Below are 13,507 nucleotides of genomic sequence, written 5' to 3'. Positions count from 1 at the left end.
TAAATGGGTGAGTTGACTGCTCAGCAGACCCTTTTCAGCAATGACTCGGGCCTTTATTGTATGAACACAAACAAGCAAATTAAACTGCATGAGAGAATATTCATAAATAGTGTAAGTACAATTTGCTGCATAAATGACATTACACAATGGTATATTTAAAAAAAACAGGTAATCCTTTACATCATGCAGAAATGTTGCTTTTTAAAAACATGTCCAAAATAAATGAGACACCTCAAAAGGTGGTGAATCTTACTTCAGCAGCTGTGGCTGTAAGGACTGAATTGTTTTCTTATGAAGCCTTGAGCCAGAACATGGAATTTCACTAGCTGGATGAGAGTTCTGATTAAGAAATGCTGTACCTGAATAGTAATGTTGTGGCAGATATTGCACACCTTAACTGTATCCTCATACATGGTTCGAATATATTGTTCCATTTCAATGATGCAGCGAGTGCTTAAGGTATATTCTCCTCTTTTCTGTTACAAAACAATAAAATGTAAACACATACATAAGGTAATTTTAATAAACTGATACCCAAGGTGAGACAATAAACAGTAACTGCAGAGTAAACACATTTGAATATTACAATTAGTATTCTGCTTATAAAAAAATGCAGGACAGGTGAATTTTGAGACCTCCTTAAAAATGGACATAAAAAGGGCAGCTCTTGCTGTGAGCGAAGGGTGTTCCAAATGAGGTGTCACCTCACCTCTTACTGTGCCCGCTTCCCTTAATAGCCATCCAATCCATTTAAAAAAAAAGTTGTGGTTGAAGGGAACTCCACAAGCACTGAATGTAGAAATGGTCAGCACTGTGTACATATTTGAAGCTTTTTTTAGGCTGATTCTACACTACATCTGCAGCAACAGTATATACTGTCAGACAGACCTTAATAATGAAAACACAATGAAATATAATGGACAATTCCCCTTGGGGTGAGAGTGAACAAAGAGCTATACAAAGTCTGCAGGGTAATCTAGAAAATGCCAAGTTAAAACAAGGAGAAAAACATAGAACAACCTGCACTGTAAAATGATTAAGAGCAAGGAGCTTCACTGTAGTGACAACAGCAGCTTCTCAGTTTTAGGTTCCAGACTTTGGGACACACTACTAGTTATTAAAAACCCAGACTCTTGTCCTGATTTCCATTCCAAGGTAAAAGAAACCCTCTTTCAGCCTGTTAAATACCAATAAGTTAGCACAACTACATAACTTAATCACTTTTTTAAAACCAGAGGACATCTCAGACTGATTTTCCTGGAACTGTCACCAAGAGTTTCTTATTTTCCTTAATGCCTGTTACTCTACTGCACAACAATTTTCTGCTCTAAGTATCTCTTATCACAGGTAGAATGTGACTCCTTTACTTGTCTTAATCTATTCAGATGAATAGAGATCTGTCTGTTATTTGTTCGTTTGTTTCCCCAGGGCAATGACTGAAATTTGTCTTTATGGATTTGTGTATTATTTAGGTAATCATACTCAAATAAATAAATAAAACTCAATAGATAAGTATACATAATGGAAATGCTTATTCAAACATATAAACGTCAACAGTGTAGCTAAATTAACAAAAAGAAACGCACAGAAAGTCTTCCACATATTTTACTCCACAGAAAATCTGAAATTCCACATTTAAGGCATAATCTTACATTCATTTTTTAAGATTTTTTTTTGTCTTAAGTTGCTTTTTTTAAATTCTACTTCCAAATATATATATGTGAAGTCCAATCAAACACAATTTGAAAATTAAATAATAAAAATATACTATGATGGTGCATCCTCATTACACATTTTAACACTAACAATTTTTTTACCCTACTTAGCCTACAAATGAACATTTTGTTTCAAGTGGCACCTTTATTTTCAATCCTTCAGTAGGAATAAAAAAAAAAAAAACACTTTCACAACCTTTTTCTAAAGCTGCACTATAATCAGACAAAACCACAATACTAAAATGTTAGGCTGAAGACATGTAGTTCATATGTGTGTTCTACATGAACTACAGAGTAAAACTTGGACCGTACCACAAAAGGAGGGGGGGGTATCAATATTCGTCAAAGATACCCACACCTCCAGGTTGGTGGCATAGAACGAAGCATCAGAGACTATCCATGTGCAACTAACAGTGCATAAAACTGCCTTCCAGTTTATAGCCTGCTACAGACCACCCTCCCAAACCCAGGAATCCCACTCGGCCTTCCTGAGAACACTGGAAAATATGAAGGTCTCTCCAAACACCATTATATTGGGTGACTTCAACTACCCAAACATAGACTGGGAGCATTACTCTAACTCCAACAACCTAGCCCAAAGGTTCCTAGAATTTATAAACTCAAATGCTATGGAACAACTTGTTACCACTCCCACAAGAGGGGAAAACATACTGGACCTGATCATCACCAACATGGGGACTCTATGCTCCAGACCAGAAGTGTATCCCTCACTGGTGAGATCAGACCATAAACTAATCTCACTGGATATTCACATCTCGACTCCAACCCCTGTCCTGAAAACCACAGTGACAAACTTCTCTAAAGCAAATTTCACACTCCTCAAAACCAAAGTGGAATCCTTCAAAGCCCCCAGGTCTGTGGAAAATACAGCCCAGACCGCAGAATCCTTTATAAACGCATTCTATGAACACCTTCAGGAATGCATGGATCATGCAATCCCAAATAAAACCAAGACCCAATCCTTCAAAGGCAGACGTCCTGTCTGGTGGACCCCAGCCATAAACAAACTATACAATAGAAGGGGGAAGCTACTACATGATAGAGCAAAATCCCAAAAAGGAAGGCATTTCTGATCAGTATTAGCAAAAAAACTACGGGCACTCATAAAATCTTCTAAGGCCAGCTTTGAGAGAAAAATTGCACAGGACACTAAGGATAATCACAAGGCTTTCTTTAGTTATGTTAGGAACCTGGGTGGGAATTCCCAGATATGCTCAGAATTAGTCCAAAATGACAAAAAATACACCGAACCCACAGACATTGCCAACATCCTAGCTGACAGGTTCAGCACAAACTCCCCCCCCCCCCACCAAAAGGGCAAATATTTATTCCAGCAGAGTGCTGCCCCCCTGACATCTCAGATGCTCAGGTAAGAGCTGCCCTCTCCAAAGCAAAAAACACAGCATCAATGGGACCAGACGGTGTCCCGGGCTGCGTCCTACATGAACTCCAAGAAGAGCTAAACCCAAACAAAAAAACTACTGTTCAATCTCAGCCTTACTACAGGATATGTACCCAAAGAGTGGCGTACAGCAACAGTGGTCCCTCTCCACAAAGGTGGTGCCTCAACGGATCCTGGAAACTATCGCCCCATAAGCCTGACTAGCTTGGTCTGCAAAGCTATGGAAAGGATCATCATGGACCTCATAAATAAAGATATTGGGGACCTACAGACACTGGATCCCTCCCAGTTTGGCTTTGTTAAGGGCAGATCCTGCCTCTTAAACCTGGTTGATTTCTTTGAAACAGTCACCAAGGCCATTGACGAGGGGAAGGTGGTCCACACAGCCTACCTGGACCTCGCAAAAGCCTTCGATACTATACCCCACTCGGGCATTGTAGATAAGCTCACCAGCTTAAATATAAACCCCTATGTCACTAGATGGGTTGCAAACTGGCTCAAGGACAGAACCCACATGGTTAGAATTGCTGGAGCCATGTCAGACTCCAAACCAGTTACAAGTGGCGTCCCACAAGGCTCAGTCCTGGGACCTCTCTTGTTCGGTATATTTTTCTCGGAGGTACAGGCCAACACGGAAGGATTGTGGCTGACTAAGTTCGCAGATGACTGCAAACTGGGTGCCATAATCGACTCTCCAGCCGACACAAGCATCCTCCAAAAGGGCCTCATAGAAACAGACAACTGGTGCCAGAGCCATGGCCTCAAGTTAAATGCCAAAAAGTGTATAGTCATCCCCTTTGGCAAAAACAAAGTGCCCACAAATTACCACATAGGTGGTAATCCATTAAGTACAGAAGAAGTAATTAGGGACCTGGAGACCCAAGTTGATAGCAATCTCTCATTTGACAATCACATGGCCAAAGTGGTTAGAAAAACATTTTATATAGCCCACCTAATCATGAAAGAATTCACATCTAGATCAGGGGAGGTCACCGTGCCTCTTTACTCATCCCTCATCAGGCCCATAATTGAGTGCAATGGCCCTTTCGGGATGTACCTTACCAGACACCTGCAGCAACTGGAAAGACCCCAAAAATACCTCACCAAGAGGATCATAGGGCTCAAACAGATGCCATATGCTGCCCGGTTAAAGAAACTCCAGCTCTACTCAGTGGCATACCGCCTGCTCAGAGGCGATCTGTGCCTGACGTATAAAGCCATGTCCAACCCGGAATTAATGGACATGCTGCACCTCAGAAAATCCAAATCCCATCGAGCTACGCACTCGAGAGACTTGAACCTCAGCACTGAAATAAATAGGACATGCTGGAGGAACAGATTCATAACCCAGAGGCTCCCTTCACTCTGGAATAAAATCCCAGTCCAGGTTAGGCAGAGTCCCTCATTGACTCTCCAAGAGGAATCTTGATGAGTGGATGGGAGATCGTAGGTTTACCCCAGGTATCACTTCTGTGTCACTGTTAGACAGAGGCACAGTATACTAACCTTGAAAAAAGGCATAGCAAAATTAATTTAAAATGGGTGGCGAAAGCCAAACACACTCTGGCTAGACTTATAAATGCCCTAGGGCAGATAGCCTAGTATGAACCTATGAGTGAACTGGCACCTCACCTGTGTGCCTTGTTCAATCACAGACTCACCTCAGGGTCTGTCCCTATCAAATGGCGCACTGCTACAGTCATCCCTCTCCACAAGGGAGGAGCGACTATAGACCCTGGGAACTATCACCCCATTAGCCTGACGAGTCTGATATGCAAAGCTATGGAACACATCACCATGGACCTAATAAATAAGGATATAGGGAATCTCCAAACTCTGGATCCCAAACAGTTTGGTTTTGTGAAGGGTAGATCATGCCTGGTCAACTTCTTTGAGTCAGTTACCAGAGCTGTGAATGAAGACAAGGTGGTTCATAAAGCCTACCTTGATCTGGCCAAGGCCTTTGATACCATTCCCCACTAAGAAATCATAGAAAAACTCACTAAGCTAGGCATCAACTCCTATATCACTAGGTGGGTTGCAAACTGGCTCACAGGTAGAACCCACAGTGTGAAAGTAGCTGACTCCATGTCAGACTGCCGACCAGTCACAAGTGGAGTCCCACAGGGTATGGTCCTGGGTCATCTCCTGTTTGGTATCTACTTCTTTTAAGTCCAGGCCAACACAAAGGGGACTCTGGCTGACAAAGTTCACAGACGATTGCAAGTTGGGAGCTATTATTAACTCCCCCAGTGATGTTGACATCCTACAGAAAGGCCTCACTGAGACCAAAGACTGGTGTCAGAACCACGGCCTTAAGCTCAATGCCAAAAAATGTGTCATCATCCCCTTTGAGAAAAACCCAGTTCCCATGAATTACCACATTGATGGTAGTCCACTGAACACAGAAGGCATTATAAGAGATCTGGGAACATAGGTTGACAGCAATCTCTCTTTTGACCACCACACTGCCACTGTGGTCAGAAAGTCCTTCTATGTGGCACATCTCATTACTAAGTGTTTTGCATCCAGGAAAAAAGAGGTCATTGTCTCCCTCTATTCTTCCCTCATTAAGCCAACCATTGAGTACAATGCCCCAGTTGGCATGTACCTCACTAAACACCTACAACTGGAGAGGCCGCAAATGTACCTCACAAAGAAAATCCTAGGCCTTAAACATTTGTCCTGTATGGACAGACTAAAAAAACTGCAACTATTCTCTGTTTCATATCATCTACTTAGAGGCGATCTCTGCTTGACTTACAAAACCATGTCTGACTCAACTCTGTTAGAAATGCTACATCTAAAGAAATCCCAATCCCTCTGCACCACACGCTCCAGAGACCTCAATCTCATTATCACAAACAGAACATGCTAGAGGGACAAGTTCATAACCCAGCGACTGCCCATGCTATAGAACAGACTTCCCATACATGTCAAGCAGAGCACCTCACTGGCTCTCTAAGAGAAATCTTGATGAGTGGATGGGAAATAGAAAATTCACCCCAGGGATCATTCTTGTGGCTTTACTCAACAGATGCACTGAGAACTAAGGTTGGGTGGCACGATGCCAGGGTAAATCCTATGTGCTAGGCTTCTAAAGGCCCCAGGGCTATTAGCCTAGTACACACCTATGAACCTATGTCTACGTTTGTTCACACGTCAGTCACTTTAATGAAAGAAGATCAATTACATCAGCCACAAGCACATACCAATAAACACAAAAACAAAGCCCAACAAGAGCAAAACTAGTAAGCGACAAAAAGCCAGACCAGCTGAGAGTAATTCCACTTTAATAAACTTCCACAACTAAGCACTTTCACCATTAAACCAATGGCTTCATCAGAGTTAATGGAAGCCTACATACAATACAAATATATATAGTTACATCATCAGTCCCCCACCCAATCAAAAATAATTTCATCATACATTTCATTCAAAAAACAATTAAAATACACAAATTATTTGGATTGTTAAAACCAATTAGACTTACAGCTAAAATGAATATATTACTTATTAATATGTCATGTTACATACTTACTATAATTAATGTACAAAAAACAAATAACGTAAAGTTATTGATGTAATAATATTCACCTTCCTATAATTCATGAGTTAAATACATATACCATAAATACAATGTATATACTTAAACACAATTCAAAAAGTGTTTTTTTAAAGTGTTTTTAAAGTACATTGTTGTATTATGTTATATTTCATAACTTCTTAACTTTAAATATGGAGCCATAGATATACTGTCATTAATACCTGGCAGGTTGGTTGCATTCAACCTAATCTGCCAGTTGGTCTCCATAATATCCACTTTTAACTCGTCACCCCCATCACTTGGGGTAAACCGACCCATCACAAAAAAGACAAATTTATTGAAGCCAGGACAAACTATGCCATGCATATATAAGGCATTACAAGTATCTTTACTTTTATTTAGGGCCCTTAAAAATAAGGATACTTGTAATGCCTTATATATGCATAGCATAGTTTGTCTTGGTTCAATAAATTTGTCTTCTTTGTGTTGGGTCGGGTTACCCCAAGAGATAGAGGGGGTGACAAATTAAAAGTGGATATTATGGAGACCAACTGGCAGATTAGGCTGAATGCAACCAACCTGCCAGGTATTAATGACAGTATATCTATGGCCCCATATTTAAATTTAAGAAGTTATGAAATATAACATAATACAACAATGCACTTCAAAAACAATTTCTGAGTTGTGTTTAAGTATATACATTGTATTTATGGTATATGTATTTATTTAACATTCATGAATTATAGGAAGGTGAATATTATTATTATATCAATAACTTTTTATTTAAGTTATTTGTTTTTTGTACATTAATTGTAGTAAGTATATAACATGACATATTAATAAGTAATATATTCATTTTAGCTGCAAGTCTAATTGGTTTTAATCCAAATAATTTGTGCATCTTAATTGTTTTTTGAATGAAATGTATGATGAAATTATTTTTCATTGGGTGGGGGACTGATGATGTAACTATATATATTTGTATTGTCTGTAGGCTTCCATTACCTCTGATGAAGCCATTGGTTTAATGGTGAAAGCTCTTAGTTGTGGAAGCTTATTAAAGCGGAATTACTCTCAGCTGGTCTGGCTTTTTGTCACTTACAAGCACATACCATCCAACAAATAAACATCTTACACCCACACACTGCTTCTAAGCATGACTTAAGCTGCACTGTTATCCTCAGATACCAAAATATAGGTGGCTTGTATCACCTTTCCAACCAATCCTAAGACTTCAAACCCATTGCCTAAACATGGAATACAATTAAATAACTACCTTTACAGAAGCCCTAACACTCTTATTACAAATTAGTACTTCTAACAATGTAACAAATAAGCAAAAGCAATCTACCAAATCCTACAATTAGTCAATGCAATCATCTTAACACTGTAGCATTAGACCCCTACTCAGCACCCCATAATACACCGTCAAGTACTACTGACTGCAGCACTAAGAATATATATGAGCATAAATATAACACCATCTGTGTTATGAGCTCTTTTACAAAGAAATTTTAGCAGCCTTTGAACATAGTGTCTATGCACGCACAGTTTGCACTGCACTCACCACCTCCATATCTAGTTTGAATATAATTCATCTATACATGTTCCCATAGACTTTGTTTAATATACCTTCCTAATTAATAGAACCTCTCAACCCCCTATGTACATTCAGGAGAATGCAAGCAGCCTTTCCATTCTGTAACCTCCCCTGCATGGACTGTAGAATACTGTAGTAACAATCTTCTTTTTCTTCTTTCGGCTGCTCCCATTAGGGGTCACCACAGCGGATCATCTGTTTCCATTTCTTCCTGTCCTCTGCATCCTGCTCTGTCACACCAACCACCTGCATGTCCTCTTTCACCACATCCATAAACCTTATCTTAGGCATTCCTCTTTTCCGGTTACCTGGCAGCTTCACCCTTAGCATCTTTTTCCCAATATATTCTGCATCCCTCCTCAGTACATGTTCAAACCAATGTAATCTTGCCTCTCTGGCTTTGTCTCTAAACCTTCCAACCTGGGCTGACCCTCTAATATACTTATTCCTAATCCTGTCCACCCTCGTCACACCCAGTGCAAAGCTTAACATCTTTAACTCTGCCACATCCAGCTCTGACTCCTGCCTTTTTGTCAATGGCATTGTCTCCAACCCATATGACATAGTTGGTCTCATTACCCTCTTGTAGACCTTCCCTTTCACTTTTACTGGTACTTGTCTGTCACAAATCACTCCTGACACTCTTCTCCACCCACTCCATCCTGTCTGTAACTCTCTTTTTCACCTCTCTTCCACACTCACCATTACTCTGAACTGTTGATCCCAAGTATTTAAACTCACCCACCTTCGCCACCTCTACTCCCTGCATCCTCACCATTCCTCTATCCTCCCTCTCATTCACACACATATATTCTGTCTTAGTCCTGCTGACCTTCAATCCTCTTCTCTCTAGAGCATATCTCCACCTCTCCAGGGTCTCCTCCACCTGTTCCCTACTCTCACTACAGATCACAATGTCATCTGCAAACATCATAGTCCAAGGGGACTCCTGTCTGATCTCATCTGTCAACCTGTCCATCACCATTGCAAATAAGAAAGGGCCCAGAGCTGATCCTTGATGTAATCCCACCTCCACCTTAAACGCATCTGTCACTCCCACCGCAGACCTCACCGCTGTCACACTACCCTCACACATATCCTGTACCACTCTTACATACTTCTCTGACACTCCCGACTTCCTCATACAATACCACAACTCCTCTCGAGGCACCCTGTCATATGCTTTCTCTAAGTCCACAAAGACACAATGCAACTCCTTCTGACCTTCTCTGTACTTCTTTATCAACAGTCTTAGAGCAAACATCGCATCTGTAGTGCTCTTTCCTGGCATGAAACCATACTGCTGATCACTAATCATCACCTCCCTTCTTAACCTAGCTTCCACTACTCTTTCCCATAACTTCATGCTGTGACTGATCAATTTAATCCCTCTGTAGTTACTACAGTTCTGCACATCACCCTTCTTCTTAAAAATCGGTACCAAAACACTTTTTCTGAATACTGTAGTAACAATACTGTGTAGTATATCCTCATCAGACCTCTAAACTTGCAGGTAAGTAAATATATACAGCCTGATAAGTTCAGCTGTGATCGGGGGAATAAGAATTCAATCAATATATAATTAGAAATCTTTTTACTCACACCCTTGTCACACCTTATGTGAAGCCTCACTGAGAAAACCAAAAAAATTCCTTTCAATATTTGGGGCCACAGCTTAACCTAGTTCTGATTCTACTGTGCTGACCATCACATCCACATTACACCATGTACACAGATATGTCTATTCCAAACTTGTACTGTAGTGTACAGGTCAGGAAAACCAGCTGAAGTCCATGCAGATCACATGATCAATGTTTATGGAACCCATTAACCTGCTCAGTCACATCATTATTTGGTACAGTAACAAGTTAGCCTTTATTTATTATTCTTTCGTATCAATGAAGCTGTGTTGCACTGCAAAGGGAAATCATACATACTTTGTCTGCTTAAACATACATGCTCTATATCTACAATTACTTCCTTAAGTTGACTCTGGAAACCCCTTCTCCAGCAACATAACCTAAAATAATGATACGGAAAAACTCAAATTCATTAGGTGTTTCCAGACCACTACGTGCCTCTATACCAGTTCTACACCACCTTTTACCACAGCAAAGAATTCCATTCTGTAAACCACTGCACACATCAACAACCTCCACAGTCAGTTATCATTAAGAATAGAATCCCATTTAATATTCTATTTTCTCCCTACTAAAGCTGAAAAACCACATACTCGGGCCCTATCCATCAGCCTGAAAGAAACTATGCAGTCACCTAACTAAATAATCTACACAGCCAGGGACTGGACCCCACAATAATACAATACTTGAATTAGGAAAAGTCAATACCTTTCCCCAGCAGTACACCTCTGACTATCAAATGAAAAACAATTTTATTCTTCACAGGTAAGATTTATAGTCTTCATACAAAAAAATACCTTTCAGTCACACACACACACACACACACACACACACACACACACACACACACGTGTGTGTGTTAAAACAGAGACTTGCAGCTAATACATACTTAGCAAATGTAGCATACTTAGAAAGATAAAAAAAATGGGTAAATATAAAAATAACGTACAATCTTATATTTAAAGAAAAATAGAAATACTCCTGTTTGGGCAAATTTTATAAACAACACTGGAAACAGTCTTGTTAATTCAGATTAATATACTTACTGGTTTCTTACGAATGATACTCATTTAATCTGTAAAGTCTCTGAAAGGAAAACAAAAATATCTTACAGCCTGTAGATTGGGTACTCCAGGTTAGCTTAAGCTGCCTTGCATTTCCTGGTACATCCACATACAGGTCACTAGTACTCTCTAAGCATTTACAGTCATGCTGTCATGGTGTTCCTTAGATATATGTTTAGGTAAGCTCCTGCCATTCCACAGCTGCCATCTGTAATTACTAGGCTAATGACCTCAGGAGGCCTTTTTAAGTGTAGCCATGGTTTTTAAGGTAAGAATCAAACCCTGTACTCTGTGTTTGTAAGATTAATACCTTAACCATTATGCCAACCCCCAACTGAGGGATGAGGGTATCGAACCCTATACCACATGAACTACAGTTCACAGACTTGACCCTCTGTGACAACAGCCAACTTCCTTAAGGTGAGACTCAAGCTATGTACATTGTGCCTGTGAGGTAAAAGTACAGTTTTGTACCTACCATAAATGTAGATGTCCGAGAGGAATGCATCTGCAGTCTTTACAAATGGGTTGTCCTGTCGTCAGGCAGCCCTTCGGTCGGCCGGATTCCAAAGTCTGGGTCTGGCTTCGGCTGGTGTCGCACTTCACCCGACGTCATTGCGGCAGTTATTCGGGTATAAAGGCATCAGCCGACGCCATTTTCCTCAGTGTTTCTTGCCCCAGATGCCAGGTGCCCTCTTGGATGGCTAAATTTGGATAAATGCCAAAGTTTCCAAATAGTAGAGAGCAAACACACAAAATAAGCATGTATGTACATATATACAAACAAATACACCATAATAGATCCCCAAGCTAGCTGAAGATTGGCAAATACCCTAGGAGTACCTCAGAGGGATAGGAGGGTGGGTAATCCTGACTGCAGATGCATTCCTCTCGGACATCTACATTTATGGTAGGTACAAAACTGTACTATGTCCTTCAAGGATGCATCTGCAGTCTTTACAAATGGGTAGAATACCATAGCTAAACTAGGGGAGGAGGAAATGAGAAGAGATTATGGTGTAGTTAGGATCCCTTGCAAAACAGCAGTGGCAAAACCAGCACGGGATCTAGAGTATAGAGGAAAGTTATAATGCTTGGCAAATGTATGCACGGAGGTCCAAGTAGCAGCCTCTATAATGTCCTTGGTAGCCACTCCTCGTAAGAAAGCTGTGGTAGTGGCTGTAGCCCTTGTGGAGTGGGGCCTGATGTTCTCTAGAGTTTTCTTTCCATGGTAGGAGTAACAAAATCTAATGCAATTTCCTATCCATTTGGAGATTGTCTGTTTAGAAATTGGTTTTCCTTCCTTTCCTGTTGCATATGCTACCAGACGCTGGTCAGTTTTTCTATTGTTTTTTGTCCTGTCCAGGTAGTAGCGTAATTGTCTGTGTACATCCAAGGTATGTAAGAGTCTTTCTCCCCTGTTCTGTGGGTTGGGGAAGAATGTAGGAAGGTGGATAGCCTGATTTAAAGAGACTCTGGATACCACCTTAGGCATAAATGTAGGATTTGTTCTCATGGACACTCTATCTTGATGGAAGATCAGGAAGAGTTGCACTGCCATTAATGCCTGTAGTTCAGAGACCCTTCTTGCTGAAGTTATTGCCAGCAGGAAAGCAGTTTTCCAGGATAAGTATTGTAATTCTGCTGTTGCTGCTGGTTCGAAAGGAGGAAGAGTCAGTTTTTCTAGCACAAAGTTCAAATCCCATGCTGGCAATGGAGGTTTCCTGGGAGGTTTTACATTTTTAATTCCTCTCAGAAACTGCCTGAGCAGAGGATGCAAGAAGACAGGAGGATCCAAGTTGTATTCTGCTGAAATAGCTGATGCATGTATCTTGATGGAAGAATAGGACAGGCCTGTATGGAAGAGCTCCGCCAAGTACTCCAGGATGTTGGCTATGTTCACCAGTGTCACATCTTGCCCCTTTGCAGTACTCCAGATGAGATATCTTTTCCATTTTGCTGCATAATTCTTTCTTGTTGAAGGTCTATGAGCCTCCAGGATTATGTCTTTAACCCTTTGGGATAAATTTGGGTTAATTGCTGTTATGTAATGTTCCAGGCAGTTAGCTGCAGAGTTTTTAGGTTTGGATGCAGGATGTTGTAGTTGTTCTGTGTTAGCAGTAATGGGATCAGGGGCAGTGTCCATATTTGTTCCCGGGACATGCTCCTCAGCAGTGGATACCAATGTTGTCTTGGCCAGTCTGGGGCTATCAGAATGATCCTCGGACGTTCCTCCTTGATCTTCAGAAGCACCTTGTGCATCAAAGGAAGTGGTGGGAATGCGTATGCTGTCAGGCTTTTCCAACTGAAAGATGGGGAGTCCACCTTCCAAGCAAGTGGGTGGTAAGTCCTTGTGCAGAATTTCTTCAACTGGTGATTGAATGGGGATGCAAACAAGTCTATTTGTGGTAATCCCCATTCTCTTGTGATGGTTTTGAAGATGTCCGGATGCAGCATCCATTCGTGGGCATCTGTTGTAGTTCTGCTTAATATGTCTGCTAGAATGTTTTCCTTCCCT

The 13,507-nt window shown here is 40.8% G+C and overlaps 1 protein-coding gene across 1 annotated transcript in view; it reads right to left on the bottom strand.

Annotated features, from left to right (window-relative positions):
• LOC122793313 (non-structural maintenance of chromosomes element 1 homolog) overlaps positions 1-13,507 on the bottom strand; it is a 1,211,484-nt gene that overhangs the window by 232,267 nt on the left and 965,710 nt on the right. The window contains exon 6 of the mRNA XM_044061200.1: positions 360-476. Within this exon, the coding sequence (XP_043917135.1) occupies positions 360-476 (117 nt within the window). The remainder of the gene's footprint in view (positions 1-359; positions 477-13,507) is intronic.

The sequence above is a fragment of the Protopterus annectens genome, chromosome 2.part0 (genome assembly GCF_019279795.1).
Source record: "Protopterus annectens isolate FY-2018-M chromosome 2.part0, PAN1.0, whole genome shotgun sequence".
Classification (NCBI taxonomy): Eukaryota; Metazoa; Chordata; order Ceratodontiformes; family Protopteridae; genus Protopterus; species Protopterus annectens.
Note: the sequence above shows the minus strand (reverse complement) of the source record. Positions and strands in the feature narration are given on the sequence as shown.